This window comes from Mya arenaria, chromosome 8 (assembly GCF_026914265.1).
Source record: "Mya arenaria isolate MELC-2E11 chromosome 8, ASM2691426v1".
NCBI lineage: Eukaryota > Metazoa > Mollusca > Bivalvia > Myida > Myidae > Mya > Mya arenaria.
In genome coordinates, this window is record NC_069129.1 from 12,030,859 (window position 1) to 12,052,159 (window position 21,301).

The 21,301-nt window shown below is 36.2% G+C and overlaps 1 protein-coding gene across 1 annotated transcript in view; it reads left to right on the forward strand.

Annotated features, from left to right (window-relative positions):
• The window catches only part of LOC128243559 (probable G-protein coupled receptor CG31760), a 109,901-nt gene that overhangs the window by 61,866 nt on the left and 26,734 nt on the right, over positions 1-21,301 (forward strand). The window contains exon 2 of the mRNA XM_052961403.1: positions 10,754-10,937. Within this exon, the coding sequence (XP_052817363.1) occupies positions 10,754-10,937 (184 nt within the window). The remainder of the gene's footprint in view (positions 1-10,753; positions 10,938-21,301) is intronic.

Below are 21,301 nucleotides of genomic sequence, written 5' to 3' on the forward strand. Positions count from 1 at the left end.
CGAAACTACGGTTTCAAATTGTCAACGCGGTCTGCGAAACTGCGGTTTAGAATTGTGAACGCGGTCTGCGAAACTACGGTTTCAAATTGTCAACGCGGTCTGCGAAACTGCGGTTTCAAATTGTCAACGCGATATGCATCCAACAGTATGAAAGCGCTTTAGTAAGAGATAAATGATATGGAAATAGTTCGTTTCAAAATTGCGATATAAGAAACGCAAAACCAACGTCTTCAAAAGTTCTTATATTTTGTCTGGATCGGAACTCCCAACCAATCTGCCGCACCGTCTGTCATCCAGTAAATTGTTTTTCTCGTAACTGTGATTGATCAATGCCATTGTCTCTGGGTCTTGTTAGTATGCTGGGCTTCCATATGTTATCAAATTTATTGTCCTGTACTCCAAGATGTGTTTACTGGCATTAGTTATATTGACGTACGTTTCTATGTTGTTTCACGTTTTCATATCATACTAGTATTTAGGTCTTCGATTTTCAAAACGACCGCCTTACTTTTTATTTATATCATCTAATATGAAAGTCAGTTATGATTGACAATTGAATACCACTTAAGCAAGATTTGTAAGGCGTTGTTAATGTTGCACTTACTGACTTAGCATGGCTAGAACAAGCTGAGACGTAGGCTGTCCTGACATTTCCGAAGGATCTCTTCTGGAATGTTTTTGAAATGTTATTATGGGGGTAACATTTTGAATTGCTTCCGTTACTTCTTTCAAACAATTGTTACAAGCGCGGCATTTGGAATGGCTTTCCCGTGAATGATTTGTGTTTGCATAACTCGGGCTTAAAGTGCACAACCTTTTAAATAATGTTATCTCCGATGAGCGGCTACAGAACATAACTGAGAGAAAACTTGTTTTAACGTTGTAATATTTATGACAGTTCTAAACAACCACTCCTGCTGAAGAAGCAACACGACATTTGCATTTGGTGAAACACTAGATAAGATCGAAGATAGTTGTAATTAGTATTTATGAGAGTTTCAGCTGACATGTCACTGACAATGTTTATATAGAAGCACGGATTCCTAAGTTTTATCACCGAAAAGGAAATATTTAATGTCCATGATTCGACATGACTTACAAACTAAATTATTAGTAAATGCAAGTTTACTGTTACTAAATTTGAAAAGATAATTAGCTTGTTTGAATTTTCGAAGAACACAAATACTGTAAAAGCTTTGAAATTGGCAAGCATTATCCTTCCAATTGTTTGAAAATTACTTGGGGTTACTAGTTACAAGTTAAACATTTGAGGTTAATGGAGCTGTGAGAGAATTGGCTTATTTTGAATCGGATTCCTCACTTTGGTGTTCAAGGTTTTAGCTTCTTCACTATATCATTGAACACATGTTTAGTAAGTCCAATAACGCTGACAGGCATTTCCTTGATCAACTTAGGAAATGCGAAACGCATTGGCCTTCGCTTTGGTGCTTTTAATCTATTTTGTTATGTTTATAATAATATTGGCATTTGCAAATACGTGTATGGGAAAGTTTTTAAACTTTAAATAAGTTTTAAGATTTCAAACAACGGACACTTATATTAAAAGTGTTAACTTCTACAAGCAGATATAGCCAAGTGATTTAACTCGATGATTCTAAGTAAATGTATACTTCAATTAAAAGTTGGCTTAATCTTAGTCGGATAAATTTATTTTACTTCAATTTGATAGTATAATCTGACACCAAAGAAAACACAGCATGGGTCTTTAAACTGCAGCAATATACAACCTAAACATCACAAATTCATTACATGTGAAAGAGACAGTTCTTGTTGAACCCTTATAGTGTACCTTTTGAAACGACAGATCATCTAACAACGGAAATGCACTTAATGCAGAATCGAACGAAAGTTCCCATCGAATCCAGAATGATAGGCTGTCAAATATAGTAATTCACTGTCCTTCGTAATAAATAAACACGTTGTTCAATCTCTTACTAACATGAAGATTAAGCAAGATGAACCAACAATAAATGATACTGTCAAACTTTCTGATAAAAGTATCAAAGAGGTTAATTACAAAGGCATAAACACTGAGAGGAATTTAGATGGTATTACAAAGAACACAATTGGTGTTTATATCTAGGGACTAGATTACAAATGGAATAAAAAGTCTCGACTAGATCGATACAAAGCTTAGTCCTCTATAAACCTGGTGTCAAAACTAATAAATGTATGTCACAAAGTGAAATTAATGATCCCGGACAACAGATAAGGGACGGGAAGACGAAAGAGAGACATTTTATAGGAATATTTAATTAGAGAATAACCGGAGATATTGGATTGAATACTGGAGTTGGTGGTTTGATTGGATTGTGGGCTTTGGTCTTAGATGGTTTGCTCTTGGTAATAAATACGTTATAAAATAATGGCTAAGGAACTGGTAAACATGGCCTTTGCTGGATGGTGTAGATATAAACATTTATAATAAAAACGAGAAAAATATCAAAAACAAGAGCGCCACATGGCGCACTTTTTTAGGTCGAAAAATGGACAAAAGTCGTCACTGTATAATATGTGCGTGTTGTCTATTAAAATATAATTTGTATCTGTTTTCTTTTCATATTCTTGACTTGAACGATTGTTTGATTATGGCTAAGGTTTTTTTTTACACTACAACGTTGACGCCGAGTATACATAGGAGATGACAGTACCCCGAATGTTTCTTTTCGAGAATTTAGAGACTTCGAGCCAAATACAATGAAACTTTTGTTTGATTGCGCTTGTTGGGATACCGACCTTGTGCCTAACTAAATAAGTTAACAAGCAGTTTGCAGTGCATTTGTTACACCTGTATAGCGCAACTTCGGTCACGTTGATATAAATAGTGTTTAGCTAATATATTTCCTCAAAAGATTAATATCATATTAGATACATATGTAGATCAAAACTGTTTCATAATTTCAATATAAATAATACAATGAAAAATACAGGGACTAGCCCAGTAGTCGAACATTCAAAAATAATTAAACCCTGTTAAGGGTCACAAGGCAAGTGCCAAATCGATCATGAACCATAAACACAAACATATTAACATCACATACACATATACAAACACCATTAACCAACTTACACCACAAACAAACCATACCCTCATCAAAATTGCTTTACTATTGATTGATGAGATTACCACCTTTGAACGATCGGAGAAACAAGGGTTCACTGGAATTCGAGTCTACTAGGGGCGTAAACACACGTATTTTTACCAGAAATACACTCTAGTAGTAAATAAATTGTTATTTTAATTGCAAGGGCATTTTGATAGCGAGGAAAAATTCAGTATCTTCTCGAGCATTCTGGCTGTATGTACTTGATCCATTATACTTTTAAGTTGCTCTTCGTATAATCGTTGCCTCTGTTGTTCCTAATCATTCAACATAATAACTAATTTATTGTCTCATGAAATTCACTTTCAATTTGACTTTTATTATTAAGCAGTGTTTGATTGCGAGTCTTATCTGTCGAATTAAGTTGACATAAAATACTATTCTATGGAAAACTCGAATGAAAGTTTAGCTCCATGTTCACAGTAAAGCCAATCGTGCAGCAAAGTCCATTCACGTCACAACACTGTGGCACTTCAGTAGTTTTGTTTGTATTCCATATTTAAAAAAAGAATATGTTCGCCATATAAGGTATGTCGTTCGTAGAGGGTATCCGAAGGCTGACCTTGTTTCAACAACTCATGCAATAATAGATTGTCTAATTGAAACATATTACTATATGCGTTCTAAGAAAACTATCTTTTCAATTAGTTTATGATTTTTGACGTATGAGTAAAGGCGAGTAGATACTATCCGGATGAGAAGACCTTTGTAAGCTATTGTTCTTTTCTCCATCTGTTCCCTTGGGATGCCTCTACAAATTTGGCTTTTATTCATGAAAATTACTAAGTATCGTTTGACATCCACGTAACAGCCTGTTATTATTACGAAATAAATGTTATGTTTCTATATAATTTACTAGAAAATCATTGAGAGTCGTAAAAGCTGCATAATCACAGATCAGCATGAATCTCGCATTTTTCCAACAATTTGTTTTAGGGTTTGGATGCATTCAACGCGTCAAAACTTCATTTTCTCGCGGCAAACATTCGTCTTCCTCATCTCGGCCTTGAACTGTATCTAGTTACGTGACAAGTGCTAGAGCAGCGCCGGAATGTTTGATTCGGCTATATCTATTCTATTTCTAATACAACGCTTTCCATTTCTGAACAAAGTTTGGTTTGTACTTGTGTCATTAGATCTATTTGGTCACCGATTGTCATCAATTTAGATCGATATCTTTGTTAGTCTTTCTTCTAACTAGACAAATACGTACGCGACAGATCGTATGAATAAAAATTTCGTTTGTGACGAGATATAATTTTGATCATTTTGATGATTAGATGAAGATAATTTTGCGTGCAATAGAGTGCATTTATTCATCTGTAGAGTTATGTAAGGCTTCTACAAAAAAATATACGGAGGGTAAAAGTCATAGGTCACGAGTGGCGTAGTCTAGATTGAAATGTCCAATTTTCGTGTTCTTTTTATAATATGGTTAAAATTGGTACAAAAGACGATTTATTGCATTTTATAAGGAAAATGTGCAAAATTAAAGCGCAAGTAACGTCACACCGGAAACGACCATGTTCATTTTGTGTCCCAGCCCTGTGCGCGCTGATGTATGATTTTCATAGCAAAACGGGCTAAAGTTTGAAAACATTAAACAATACCCACTTGATATGTTTACTCTTTGAAACACTGACATTGAATATTAATTTCACTGATAAATTTCTATAAACTACTTTAAAGCATAAAATATATAGGTTTCCTTTGAAAACATTTCTTCAATGTTGTCATTTTCTCATCTGTGACTGGGTAGATTTAAGAGATGTTGCAATATCACAGTGTAGTTTCCTAGGCCAGTGCTTGGTTGCGCTGATAATGTTGCTTCTGTCCCTGTCAATGAACAGACTCGATTAATAATGCAATGAAACTAACAGGGACACGTCAAGAAGTCAAACATGTTAGTATAAGCCATGTTTGGAGGCAATTAAGTATAAACACTGTTTACAACCCTGTTGTAGTTTATAAAAACGAGCCGTGTATTTCGATACTTTGCATGAAACTCTCTTTCAGAAAGATGTTACAGGATCACTTATGCATGAGGTTTATTGGTCTAGCACATTACACACACGCCGAAATGCTCATTGTACTTGTTCCCAAGCATTATTCACTTTGCGTTTCCAACTGGAAACATTAACGGTCTATTCTTGAAACACAGTCATCTATTAAATCATTTTAAAATCGAATAATGTTTCTTATTTCGAGGAGCGCAGTGTCCGTAAAAGACAATTATGTGATAACTGATGAAGAATCCGATAGCGACGAGAAACTATTCGATTGCAAGTTAAATGCGATTTCGAACAATTTCACGCACGACAATGAAGTTGTATTCACAATACTGCCTTGATGGATCACCTCATTTTCATTCAGTTTCGGAGACAGAGCCTCGCTCATAGATAGCTCAGAAAGACACTAGTTCTAACAACTGCAGTCGTAAAATACATAATATAAATATTTATATGAAAAACCGCAGAACGTTTCGAAAAGTAATCGAAGTAGTCGAAAGTTTTAACATAAACCCCGTTAAATGACACAGGATAAACGCCAAAGACATAGAACAAAAAACAAACAATCACAAACCAAACACATGGAACAAAAGCACAAAACTCCATAAACAACATAGTACATATATACTATATAAAAACCATCACCAAAAATTCGTTACCGATACGTTTACCCATGACTCCAGCGTTGTTCATATCAGCTTAGCTTGATTAGCACAAGAGCTAGATTAAATTGGTACAAACGAACTTAAAAACATTGAGTTTGCACATATAAATGCTTAGGTTATTTTAGTGTAAAATAAAATACGAAAATACAAAAAAACAGCATTGGCAGGTGCATTTCACTTGAGAGTTTCATGTTTGCTTTGCCATGCCACAATCGACCTTTCTTGCCACCACAAGAAAAGTGTTTGTCTTAAAGCAAATTGTTATTGTATTCTAAACATGAATGTCGGGGGATTAAATTATATTAAACCACAATAAGATGGCTGAATTTCGCTGGGGATTCACGCCTTTTATGTATAGATATGCAAATATGTTTGCCAGTGTGATTAAAATTGTTTACACAAAATCCCAAAGGTTAGTAATGCCCATGAAACAAAACAAATCATAGAACATTTATTTACCACAAGATCATAGACCCACATGGCCGAATATCGTAATACCATCGTATTATATCATAACCTCCTTGCGAAACGTGTGAAGTAATTAAGGGAACATTACCTTGTCTACTAGCCAACGCGTTCTGGCTTCGCACTAAAGAGTAATTGTATTCAATATCATAATCAATACAAAACAATAAACGGGTATTCGATATCAATGACGAGCGGACTGCACTGATGCCCAAAGCTGTTCAATCTGTAGCAGTGAAGCAATGACACATAATCGATACCGTCACAAACCAAAGACCTCCCGTAATGAACATGTCTATCATTCGAGCGATAAAACACCAAAATCTCGACCCTGTCTCTATCCGAATATGGACTTAACATGTTGGGCTTGGGGAATTAACGTTTTCCTCTGACGTAAAAATAATGAACTACTAAGCTATTAAGACGGTCTACGGCGCTGCGGTTTATAGCCTTTATTAGTTGATGCTTTCTTGCTTGTGTTGCCCAATGAAGGTTTTTGTCTGTGAGAAATCTAAATTAAGATTGGAAAATATGGATTATAGCACTAGCATTTTCCCTAACCGGAAACATTTTTATGTTATGTTTACACACTATGTGTCAGACTAAATGTTGTCTCTTATTAATTATGCAACAGACGAGAACGATTTCCTTAAGGACGAACTGCAAATAATGTGAATTTATGTCCTTTCCCTTTCAGTTCCTTCCTTATGAATTTCATTTGTATTTTGTCTTTAAGCAAATTATTAATGTATTCTAAGCTTTGATGTGTCTTTTCTTCTATTTGATTTGATGTAAAAGAGTTTACCTTTTTATGGATTTGGCGGAAATGTACGCTTTAATGTGATGTTTATTAAGATAAAACCTTGGAGTAGACATATTAAAAAAAAAATAAGGGGAAAATAGAATTATTATTCACCACAGTTTTGTGAGTGTTGTATGGAGACCGTTCAGACTCGCCGCGCACTTAGAATTTATCTAATGATATTCTCACCTGTTCAGAGTCCGGTGGGTTTTATTGTGTATTCCAACAAGAGTGTCAGTTTGACTTTAAAGTATTCAGTAAGAGTTGCCCTGCGGGTTGTCTGGGTTTCAAGTTCATTATGATTTATTTAATCAAAATTGTTCTACGCTCTTTCACAACAGATAACGAAATCCGAGAAGCGACATTCCGGTGCAACCTCTATCAATAATTTGCTATCAATCGAACGCAACCAGAGCTGATAAAAAGTGAGTCTGGATCTAAAACAGTTCTGCTCTATTCTATCATTATAACGATTGTTCGATCATGCAGTGAACGCTATTTATTCGGCTGTTAAACGCAATTTTATTGGACCTGGTCGTTTAAAAGAATAAAAGACAGAATTCAAATCAGGGTGATTACTGTAATTTGCATGAGGAAACAGGAGAAAATTAGCATTTAGAATAATTCACTGAAATGTCAGCGATCGAGTTAATTACATCTGTATCGCATTGTTAAAGGAACATTTTGTGGAGTCGCTTACAAATAATGTTATCAATCATCAAGATATGAAAAGAATGCTGTATTTGAAAACAACAACATTCCTTTGAAGTAACCTCGTACGCACCTTGCCTTAACCTAAAACGAGCACGCGTTTATTGCATATAAACCATTATGTATTCTACAAATTAACTCGCTCGCACATTTCAGTCAACTGTTCTTGCAGTGGCATATTTCAAATGCTGTTAAAACTACTGGCTGATGACAGTCTTCTCATTATTCAAGACGTTGATAACTCACAACATGTATATGTAATGCAATCCATGTATATGTTATGCAATCCATATATTAGTAATGCAATCCATGTATATGTAATGCAATTCATGTATTAGTAATGCAGTCCATGTATATGTAATGCAATCCATGTATTAGTAGTGCAATCCATGTATTAGTAATGCAATCCATGTATTTGTAATGCAATCCATGTATATGTAATGCAATCCATGTATATGTTATGCAATCTATGTATTAGTAATGCAATCTTTGTAAATGTAATGCAATCCATGTATAGGTAATGATATCTATGTATATGTAATGCGATCCATGTATTAGTAGTGCAATCTATGTATTAGTAATGCAATCCATGTATTTGTAATACAATCCCTGTATTTGTAATGCAATCCATGTATTAGTAATGCGGTCCATGTATATGTAATGCAATCCATGTATATGTAATGCGATTCATGTATATGTACTGCAATCTATGTATGTGTAATGCGATCCATGTATTTGTAATGCAATCCATGTATAAGTAATGCGATCCATGTACATGTAATGCAATCCATGTATAAGTAATGCGATCCATGTATATGTAATGCAATCCATGTATATGTAATGCAATCCATGTATATGTTATGCAATCCATGTATACGTAATGCAATCCATGTATATGTAATGCAATCTATGTATACGTAATGCAGTATATGTATATGTAATGCAATCCATGTATATGTAATGCAATCTATGTTTACGTAATGCAATTTAAGTATATAATATACTGCAATTTATGTATATATAATGTATTTTATATAAGTGTAATATAATATTTGTATAAATACTGCGATTTATGTGTATGTAATGCAGTTTATGTTCATGGATTGCAATCTATGTATTTGTAACTCAATTTATGAATATGTCTGCAGCTTATCGTATAAAACATATAAAGAGCTGTCCACAGATTATTCTTTGGTTATTTGGCAAAATTCAAGTGATACGATTGGTTAACAGCAAATATTGGATAAATATCGACCAATCAATAAACGTGTTGGTTAACTTTGACCGAAGCACATAACATTTAAGCTATTTACAGTTGCGGGTTGTTCTCTAACAAATATTCGAGTATCCATGATTCTTTAGTTTTTGCTAACAACATTACCCCTCAATATTGCATAAAGATTATTCTATCCACGGATTGATTTGCGCTATTATCACTAACATCTCCAATTTATCCGAAAAGCTGCTATATGCGTAACCAAATATTCCCTATGTGAAAAGGCTTTTATAAGTTGTTTATCTTCTTCTGACATAGGCTTACTTTAATATTTTGTTTATTGCTTACAAACTTTGTATTTTTATTCCGAAATTGAATACGTTAAAACCAACAAAATCACAAAAAAACGACTAAACCATTTATATTGCTGCTCTAAGTGTTCTGCTAATTCAATAATCTGTAATATCAGGATGGGAAGAAAGCTTTTAAGGTCTTACAATGGTGTTTTATCGTAACATTCAAACACATACTTAAACATTTAGTCTCGTCTGGTGCATTTTCAAACTGTAATTTGAGAGAATCGATTGTGCATGTTTTTGTATTATTGTTACTATTTCCTTTAAAATACATTTAGCCATTAACCATGTAGACACTTAGCCAGGCTGATGGGTCGTATCGATGCAAAATATCATGCCTACATAAAAGTTCTCTTGGTGTAGTCATTTAATGATCATTGAAAAAATCATTGTAAGCCTGTTGGGCAAGAGTACCGAAACTAACTTACCTTTTTCTTTACTCAAAGATGTTTATTTTCAACTTTAAACAATTACAAGAAATGTGATGCATCGGACTAGAGGATTGGTTATTTAATTATACTACACTCATGTCCAAGTTTCTCAGATTATTCTCGCATAAGGCTCTAGTCTAGTCTCTCAGGGCCGAACTCAGAGCAACCACTCTCACTCACACTCTACCACACTCATGCCAAAGTATCTCAGATTATTCTCGCATAAGGCTCTAGTCGAGTTTCTAAGGGCCGAAATCAGAGCAACCACTCTCACTCACACTCCAACAACACTAACATGAGGAGCACTCAAGTGATCACTTGAGTGGGACAAGGGAGAGGGGAGGGGGGCACCTAAGTGATCTATTCGTATTCACATGCTTCTCTTACACTACACTTCATCAAGTGACCAATACAGTGCATATACATGTATATATTCATGATCATTTAGGAGTATATGTTTGTTTGTGGGGATGTATACAATTATACAATGTAAACATGTTTATTTGAGATTTGTGTACCTTATTGTTAGAAATGACCACAAACAAGCGATAATATTATTCTGAAACTGAGATTAACATTTCAAAAGAAATGGTTTATACACTCTTGCGCACAGTGGTCAGAAAATGGCTCATGGTGAGCACTATTTGATAAGCTTATATAGAGCTGAATTTTCTACCTTCTGTACCCTGTGCGTAGGGACATGATATAGGCATGCAGAGCACAACCTTCATGCAAAGAAATTACCTGTCTTATTAGATCGTTTAAACCTACGGCAATTCGTAACCATATCGTATGCAACTTTTAATGAGTCATGGTGACTATCAATAACAATTCAGTCGGCTTATGAAAAAGGCCATCTACACACCAGCACGCAGCAAAAACAAAATGTTATGATTACTATAATCGTATGTCTTTGACGATGTTTATGGACTATAGAATGTTCACTCAAAGGTTATGTCCTTTATATTTTCAGGTACTTCACAGTGGCGTTACAACCAAACGTCCCACGGAATTACTGAAATAGACTCGTCCTTGACAGTAACATATGACGACGGCCACTGGACTCTTCCATATTTTGATTGTGGGGGAAGCTACATCTGGATGATAACGTATACTGTGCCATTCTTTGGATTCGACAACGGAACGTTCCATTTCAAGTGAGTAACTTCAAAGTTAAGGTTTAAGTTTCAGACGCAATCTTTTTAGGTTCCTCTTCCTAGAAATTGCACACGGTAACGTTTTTACCGGAATGCTTGACATGTTACTCACAAAGGTTCATCGAGTTATATAGTGATCTACGATTGCTTTTGTTTTCCTTTAACAACCTGCAATAGTGGAATACAGAATGTATGTGAATAGTTCGTCATATTTTCAATAGCACCATGTTGTGATTATCAGTCCGTTTTAATTTACTCATGACAAGGCTGACACAACAAAAAGTATTGGTCCTATGTAACGTATAGGTATCAGATAGGTACATGTAACAGGCGTGCTCTAGTAGATCCTAGAAATAAGGAATTGAAATAAAATTCACAATGTACTTGCTTGAGTCAAATTAACCGTTTAAGTTAGTCAATTATCTCCTAAGTATATGCTATAAGTTTTCGATTTATAATGGTTTATGATTTGACTCTTTAACACAGATATACGTTTTGGTCCGTAAATGGGTCATGGCCACTCATACCGAATGTGAATGAATTTGTATCCTAATAACAAACTCTTTAACCAATTCTATGTCCTATTTCTGGCACGAGAATTATCCAGCAAGTCATTAACTGTAACAGTAGTACATGGGAGGCGTTTACAGTTCATTTAAGGCCAATTTCCCGTGGCACTTATTAGCAGAGAAATGTGTGGACAAAATCCCCGAGGATCACGAAAATCTGTCCTGTATATAATTGCTCTGAGCAGAGCATATCTCAATCAACACATATTGCTGTGGCCAATGTTACAATTTGGAGGAGTCTCCAACTGGAAAGACAACGCCGTTGATTAATTTCTTGCATATGGCTTCTCCAAATCCCTGTATGATAAGCTTGGAAATGAGTATTGATATGACATCATGCAAAGCGGTAGAAAAAACAAAGTCATTCTAATATTTTAGTTTACCGATGGTGTGTACAAAAACCCCTATTTTAAGAAAGACTCTGTTTAAAGAGTGAAACAAACACCAAACATTAAACACAGCGTTACAAGACAACATCGTTACTCAATTATCAAACTATCGTCCTTGGTTACAGCTGGCGTTTCCGTAATGGCACGGTCAGTGAAGACCAAGTAAAAATACTGAAATTGAATTTCAACCTATTGACCGGCAACTTACCCCACATCTGCACCATCGTGTCTTCATTATATTTTCTTCTTCATTTTTCCTTTCTCTCCTTTCTGGCTGTACCAGGTAACTATCCGAACACTTACTTACTTAAAGAAGGAAGTATTCACCAACTTTAAAAAAAGTCTTTGTCATTTATAGTGTTTTGACCTCTGAACAAACAACCCTTCTTTAACAATAATAACCGGTGAATATGTTAAAAGTTTATGTCATGTAAGTCATGCTGCATCAAAGAAATGATAGTTTCGAAACTATCCGTTCCATAAACCGACATATAAAATAAAATTTCAGCTAAATGCGAATGCTGTTATTAAAATGGCCTTGGTTATGACAAAATAAGGATCTTCATAAGCAGAATTATTACATAACATTTATACAATTGTAACAAGAATGATAAGCCTAGTATTAAAACGAATACGGTGTTCAGGGGCACAACAGGAACACCTAACAACAACGAAACGAGATTCATTCAGCGCCACGATTCAACAATGGCAGCCTACACATACATACATTTTTAAGTATTGATAGGCGGCCAGAGGTCGGCGCCCATATTTTATTTTATTTTTATTTCGTTCATGATAATAATAAACTACTTTTTATTGACTCTAAAATATAAACAGTGGTATTGGTTTTAAAAATTGGTTGCTTTGTTGACTTTTTTATAAAAGTTTAATAACTATTATTTTCATGTATGATAAGTACCAAAGACATATAAATACAGAAGCGCAGACACGATTGGCGAATAAGGGCACAAGAAAACGGCAAGTTAACTACACAACGAAACTGTTGAGAAACGTAGACAACATACACAGTGTATTGGTTCCACAGTCAGTACTTGATAAGTAAAATATGAATATATATTGAAGACCTCTCCATTAAAACACATTCACCGTTTGTTTCGGCGATATTCTTGCCACGCATCAATTTTCTCTTGTTAATTAATCTTGAAACGGAGTCTTGTTTCAAACCAGTTTTAGAGGACTTAACCTCACGCATGCAATTCCAATAATATAATAAAACTACAGCGACCAGCCCAGAAACCGCATATTAAATACTGTTTACATGCACAAGGCAAGTGCTCAAACGACAATGAACTAGATACAAAAACGAATAAACACAACAACCACAAACACCTCAAACAGACCAAGCACTTTTCGAAATAGCTTTACCAAGACACAGAAAACGGAATGAACACAAATGAAGGAATATTCGCGTGTACGCTAGTAAGAATGTTTAAGGTCTCTTGAAAGGTTGTTCATTTAATAGGACTAGTTTTGAATATTTTCCTACTACTTTGAAGGGTATTATAAGTACGGAATATATGGATTGAGGTAAAAGTGTTCTGTATCATATTTTCGGAATCTTCCTGAATAAACATATATACCCAGTGATTTAGTGTGTCTATTTATACAATGACACATTGTATGTTTTACCGTAAAAAGTAGATCATTAAGAGTAAAGTAAAGCGATTTGTCTTCAAGTACAAATAGCCGCAAAATGACAAGACAGGTCACGTAAGATGTATCGCTCATGTCATTTTCTGTAGTGGAAATGAATTACAGATCATATGCATAGTGTTCCATAGGGAACCAATACAAGAAGGTCTTTAACCTTTTGATTATAGAAAGCATTTTTGTACTTGTAAATAGTAGTGTACGTCATCACCAGCGGGTCCGTTTCATTCAAGGATTTAAGTCGTGACTTATATTATCTAAGGTCTGTATACACGTCACAATTGGCATCTATTTTTTTTAAATCCTCAACTTCGTGATCATTTTCATTGTTTGCTTGTCACACAAATATGAAGCTATATAATGAAACTATGGCAATAAGGTTATAAGAATTTACGATAAAATCGACTTCTTCTTTTTTAAAATGGTTCCAAGGGTTGTGACAATTATGATCATGATGATGTTTTGGGGTCTTCGGATGTGATTGTTATACCGCTTTGAAAAAATGTTCTGGAGTATTCTGGTGTATTGTATTGTTGGTTTGTTGGTAGTTCGGTCGTTCGGATGGTCGGATGATATGTCGGTCGGTAGACACCTAGAACCATAAAACTTCGGTGATGGGTTGCTCTTCAGAAAGAAATAACCCATATTGTTTAAGGGTCGGTAGGTAAACGATCAAGGTCACCGCAACTGTCTAATAGAATAATAAACAAGTAGTTCAAATGTCGACATGTTTGTCTTCTCTTTCATGACAATCGTTTTGGGATGTTTAGAGTAATATGGTTTCAAAGAAAATGTTAATCGATGGGCAATATGAGATGTCATTGCTACCCAACGATTAATATTTTTCTTGAAACAGTTATATTCCTGCAGTCAAGTAATCATGAATGACCATTCGACTGTATCGAATGTTTTTTTAAAATCTTAAATAGTTTGGCCTTTTCGATATTCAATAAGGTATCAGCCAGGATCAACAAGGTTTCAAAACACTTGATTTAATGATTCAGGAACCGAGAATCCCGTCAAGTCCAAAACGAACCCATTTACTGCCGTAGCCGGGGATAATTATATAAGTCACACGGGCTAGAGTTAGGGTTAGCTCGGATTAGGTAATGGAACATTAATATATGTATGCTTGCCATTTCGCATTCCACCGGACGTCAAATAGACACCACCCGCGAATACTGCCGGTTCGAGGGACGTTTGGCAGTGCTGCACTACTGCAACTATCAATAAACAGTCTCAGTCAAATAGACACCGCCCGCGAATACTGCCGGTTCGAGGGACGTTTGGCAGTGCTGCACTACTGCAACAATCAATAAACAGTCTCTGTCAAATAGACACCACCCGCGAATACTGCCGGTTCGAGGGACGTTTGGCAGTGCTGCACTACTGCAACTATCAATAAACAGTCTCAGTCAAATAGACACCACCCGCGAATACTGCCGGTTCGAGGGACGTTCGGCAGTGCTGCACTATTGCAACTATCAATAAACAGTCTCAGTCAAATAGACACCGCCCGCGAATACTGCCGGTTCGAGGGACGTTTGGCAGTGCTGCACTACTGCAACAATCAATAAACAGTCTCTGTCAAATAGACACCGCCCGCGAATACTGCCGGTTCGAGGGACGTTTGGCAGTGCTGCACTACTGCAACTATCAATAAACAGTCTCAGTCAAATAGACACCACCCGCGAATACTGCCGGTTCGAGGGACGTTTGGCAGTGCTGCACTACTGCAACTATCAATAAACAGTCTCAGTCAAATAGACACCGCCCGCGAATACTGCCGGTTCGAGGGACGTTCGGCAGTGCTGCACTACTGCAACTATCAATAAACAGTCTCAGTCAAATAGACACCACCCGCGAATACTGCCGGATCGAAGGACGTTTGGCAGTGCTGCACTACTGCAACTATCAATAAACAGTCTCAGTCAAATAGACACCACCCGCGAATACTGCCGGCTCGAGGGACGTTTGGCAGTGCTGCACTACTGCAACTATCAATAAACAGTCTCAGTCAAATAGACACCGCCCGCGAATACTGCCGGTTCGAGGGACGTTTGGCAGTGCTGCACTACTGCAACTATCAATAAACAGTCTCAGTCAAATAGACACCGCCCGCGAATACTGCCGGTTCGAGGGACGTTTGGCAGTGCTGCACTACTGCAACTATCAATAAACAGTCTCAGTCAAATAGACACCGCCCGCGAATACTGCCGGCTCGAGGGACGTTTGGCAGTGCTGCACTACTGCAACTATCAATAAACAGCCTCAGTCAAATAGACACCGCCCGCGAATACTGCCGGTTCGAGGGACGTTTGGCAGTGCTGCACTACTGCAACTATCAATAAACAGTCTCAGTCAAATAGACACCGCCCGCGAATACTGCCGGTTCGAGGGACGTTTGGCAGTGCTGCACTACTGCAACTATCAATAAACAGTCTCAGTCAAATAGACACCGCCCGCGAATACTGCCGGTTCGAGGGACGTTTGGCAGTGCTGCACTACTGCAACTATCAATAAACAGTCTCAGTCAAATAGACACCGCCCGCGAATACTGCCGGTTCGAGGGACGTTCGGCAGTGCTGCACTACTGCAACTATCAATAAACAGTCTCAGTCAAATAGACACCACCCGCGAATACTGCCGGATCGAAGGACGTTTGGCAGTGCTGCACTACTGCAACTATCAATAAACAGGCTAAGTCAAATAGACACCGCCCGCGAATACTGCCGGTTCGAGGGACGTTTGGCAGTGCTGCACTACTGCAACTATCAATAAACAGTCTCATTCAAATAGACACCGCCCGGGAATACTGCCGGTTCGAGGGACGTTTGGCAGTGCTGCACTACTGCAACTATCAATAAACAGTCTCAGACAAATAGAGTAATCCATTGTTATAAATTTAGCCGTATGTTGTATTTTTGATGGATTACTTTTCCTGGATATTATTGATTACACTGTAAGTAGCTGAAAGCCCATGTGATGTATACCCATAGTGGCTTTAAATCACGCGAGAGTGACGTGTATGAATGTATATTCCCTACTTAATATACACTTACAGTGTTACCATTATAACCCACCGACTTCTCTTTATATATACAAAACAGCATTGCACTTTGCTTTCACCATCGCCATATATATTAACGGTAACATAAAATGTCACTTCCTGTTCCATATTGCTGGATTCTTCGAATGATTTGTTGGTTTATTTTTGGTGAATATGTTTTATTTAAGGGATTGTTTCCATTTCTTATCACACAAATTAATCAGTTTGTTTCTGGAATTTTTCTTACGCAATATCCTCTTTCTTGTTGTTGAATCATAAAACATCTTTGTCACACAGTTTATCGTGTAACTTGTTTGCATAAACATTTTAGAAGTTTTGTTTCTGTCTTCTGGAGCTTTTTTTCATTAGCTATAAAACATGTTAAGGAGCAAAAGTCTCTTTGATTGTAATGTACTTGAAGTTTTATTCGGGGTATATGGACTATACACCTAGGTTTAATGGACATTTATGAAGGAGATGAGATATATATTCATATACATGTAGATGGAAATGTCACGTGTATAAAAAAACAAACATCTCTTTTATCAAGCAAAATATTTTTTAGGATGGCATTATATTCCTGGAATCAGGAACGGCTTTTCTTATTTCTTGTTATGAAAACCAAGGGATGTTGCCATAAATTGCCAATTAACAGATTCAGCAAGTATGTAGAATATAGTTGGTTACGTTTATGACAGTATAGCGTGTTATGTTTTGTTTTGGGATTGTCACAAGTCTCCATGGACAAGAATTACTTCGAATCTAAATAAAAATCCAACAAATGCTGAGAAACGAACTTTTCAATTTGTGGTTTTCCCAAATGTCAGGATGCCCTACACACATTCGCGTGTCGCTTACTTGAAGTCATCCTCATCATTTATTTGCCTTCGTCCTTCAGAAGTCTATGACATAAGGGTGTTAACTCCTTCAGAGCTTATTATTCAGCAGTGTTGTTGAAGAGAGTTTAACAGAAGCACCAAAGACCTCCAAAATAAAAAGCCGTTCCCTAGTTGATACTTTTATTGACGGTTTTCCATTTTTGCTGCCATTGTTCCCTAGCAACGGATTCAGTGGCGCTTATTTTTCAAAAGTCAACAAAAACCATCAAATTCATTCACATTTAAACGTTATTAGTGTTAATATCCCTTAATGAGCGCGATACGGAGAGACAACGGAAGTGAATCATAATGGCTGCGTCATGGCTTGACCCCGTCACATCCCCTTGTGTGACATAAACTTAAATCCAAAGGGATAGGAGTATTCGCAGATAAAATGAAGTGACATTTTAATGAGTAAGAATAGGCGGAGTGAGTGTGAGTCATCTTACTGTCTTAGAATATTACCTTATTGCCTGTTGTCAACGCATGAACGTATTGAAAAAATGGTTTCACCATTCTGTCGTTTACAGATCCTGTATCATGATATAGGGGAGTGTGGTCTAGGAACTAAATTTGCGTCGCTAAAATAGCTTTAAAACCTGGAAAACTCTTGCTAAGTTTAGATATATAACATGACCTTATTGATCTCACGCCAACACCAGCAGGTACATATCCAGTAACATGATATTCAAAGAAACTTCCGCTTATTATTTTGCTACGCAAATGGAATTCTGTAACCGCTTATTTATTTCCCTTGACTTTAATACACAACGTACACAGCGTATTCATACGCGCCAGCTATTAAATATTTAGAAAATTGACAGATATTGGTGATTTTGTATCAAATTGAAACTCAAAATAAAGAAGAATATATTTAAATAGTGTCATAGAAACACATATTTCCACGAGTGGCGAATCGGCGGGTGAAAATATAGCTTTTTATGATCACGAGTGAAATAAAATACGATATTACAATGAAATTAACATGTTTTATGCCAATGTTCTGTTTCTTTTATGCTTCTTTGGGGTTGATCGATATTTAAATTTATTTCTCAAAATATCACCTTCTTTAAAAGAGTGTTTGCTACGCTGCTACCCGTCAGGAAAAGTTGTTATTTTTGGCAACAGTTACTTCTTCAAAAATGATTTGTATAGTTTTGAACAAGGAGAAGTAACTATAAGTAGTTCTTTACGTTGATATTTTTTTCTCATTATTTTGCAGTTTATTTCACTGATAAAACTCCATATATAATCGAAAAACATGAAACAAGTAGAAGGGTATGTAATACATGGAATATTACTGTAGGACACTTTTCTGATGACCTTATTATGTCTCGTTCGGTGAGTAAACACGTATACGTCTCACCTTGTTGTCTTGACGGATATGTGTTAACACACCAATCTCGATCTGATAAAAGTCACCATATAGGCGTACTGTCATAATACCTCTCATACATATGTGATATCTCTCTTCAGCTATGTTTTATGCTTGTACACACTATAGTACATACCAGTCGAAGCGACATGTCCCAAAAGAGGTGCCTAGCTTCTAAAGAATACTCAGTTGGTTCATGACCTGTCGTTATTTTAAGGATTGTTCAAAGATTAGCAGGAATGATTGTTGTGATATATGTTCTCTGTCTGACAGTGTTAACTAGTGAAAATCGTGTTTGCTTTAGGTAAGCCACGGAACAGATAATTGAATAAATTCTGTCCTTAGATATTTGGATATGTAATTTAAACGCGAAAGGGAATGTTGCTATGTAAAGTCCTTAATAAATTTGCCTCAGAAATAATTTCTTAACTTCGTTTGAATGCATCGCACTGTGTTGATTTACTTTAAGCTATGCAAAGGCATTTAAAAAAAACTCTACAATAAGACACCGATAACAATGTTCCATCGGCAAGGAAATCTGCAGTGTATGTTTTATTGCATTTGCTACACTATAATATTTTACTTTAATCAAATAATTTTAACACTTTCAGTCTTGAATCTTAAACTAAGCTACTGCAAACATTGTTACAGAATGTCGTGCATGCTAACCCATATATGTGCACCCCCTGCATTTTGCCTTTTATCGGAATCACAGCTCGATGGCAAATTTCCTGTTAATTATTTATTGGCTAATTGACATTTCGCGCTGTGTTCAAAGAAAAGGGTGTGCAGCGGTGATGCATGTACAGATCAGAACTCACACCAAAAGGCAATTATAATTATGACCAATAAACAACCTTGTGTGGAACGCCGGATTTGTCATTTCGGAGTCCCTGAAAGAATGCTTAAACTAGGCCTTTAAAGAAGTAAACTTTCTCTTGTTTTTGACAATTAATATGATTCTTCGTAGCAATTGAAATAATGTTAAAAAAAGCTCTGGAGCTGTCGCGAGAAAATAAAATGTCAACAGTATTTAGAGTTTCTGTGAAGAGCGGAAATCAAATAGACTTATTACACAGACGGCCTCCTTAGGTCTGCACGCGGAAAATAGAACTTCTGTTATAGAAACATAAAAGAAGTCAATGACGATTATAAGAAATCCAATTACATTTAACAACTAAATACTTAAAAAAGACAAGAAATACTTTTACTAGAGAAATAAAACGTTTACGAAAATAAACAAGACGGCGTTTGAAAGGTGATATTAATGAAGGTTGTGAAACAACCGTTCGTGGCATTGATGAATGGCGAAAGACGCGAGCGAATACAAGACACACGAATTGATATGTTGGGACTTCCTAGGGTATACAAAAACGGTTAAATAACGAACATTGTGTTCCTTTTAAATACAAACAGTTGAACTGCGTGCTCAAATGTGTCAAGATTGTGCTGAGAATAATATATAAGTTAATTGAAGATAGAATTAACACCAGCTGCAGGGGACGCAACAATAAAAATTACGGGAACGGAAAAGAAAGACTTCTCTCAGGGTACCAAACACAATCTACTCGACATGTTAAAGGTAAAATCAAATAAGCCCCTACTGACTTTGACCGATAGCATGTTTCTAGAATTATCTCTTGAACATTTACAAAGCTGCGCTTTACTAAATCTTGTTGACGATACTTAACTAAGGTCATTGAATCCATCTCATTTCTGACCACAAGGACATGAGACAGTGTCATTGAAGTACAAAATGTCAATGTAAACATTGTTGTTAAAATTATTGCCTCCTGACTGACATCGCGATATTGATTGATTTATCATTCGAACGTTTTTATTAACGTTTTCAATAAACTGCTGATTAATGGTATGATGAAGGTTTGTTTGTAAATGACACATTCATTTAAGTAGGTGACGGGTCGAAAATATTGGCCACGAGTACTAGGGTATCCTTTTAATCAATTAATAGCAAACTAAATCGATGGACGGAGAAGGGCAGTTATGTCCACTAGGACAATAAAATATATGTTTAATCTTCATTTGACTTCTTTAATAACACTTCTGTTCATCTTTATAATGAGACATTATTGATCTTACTAGAAAGTATAAGTGCGATGATTGGCTGTCATACTTCGCAGGATATAGACGCCCTACATTTTAAGCTGTCATTATTACGACTGTATTAGTGCCATACATTACTGGATTAAACTAGAACATTTCCTTCTCATATAAAATAACATTTAAAGACATTTGTTCTTAAACAGGAATATTTTGTAATTCGTAACTTTCAGTCTATGCTCACTACTAGTGCATGGACGGCAAAGATTTGGACCCTGGGTCCCGACGCTTAATACCCTTTGGTACACGGTTACCCGTATATACATTTCACGACACCTTATAAACACAAAATAGAATAGTAAAACACGGCTT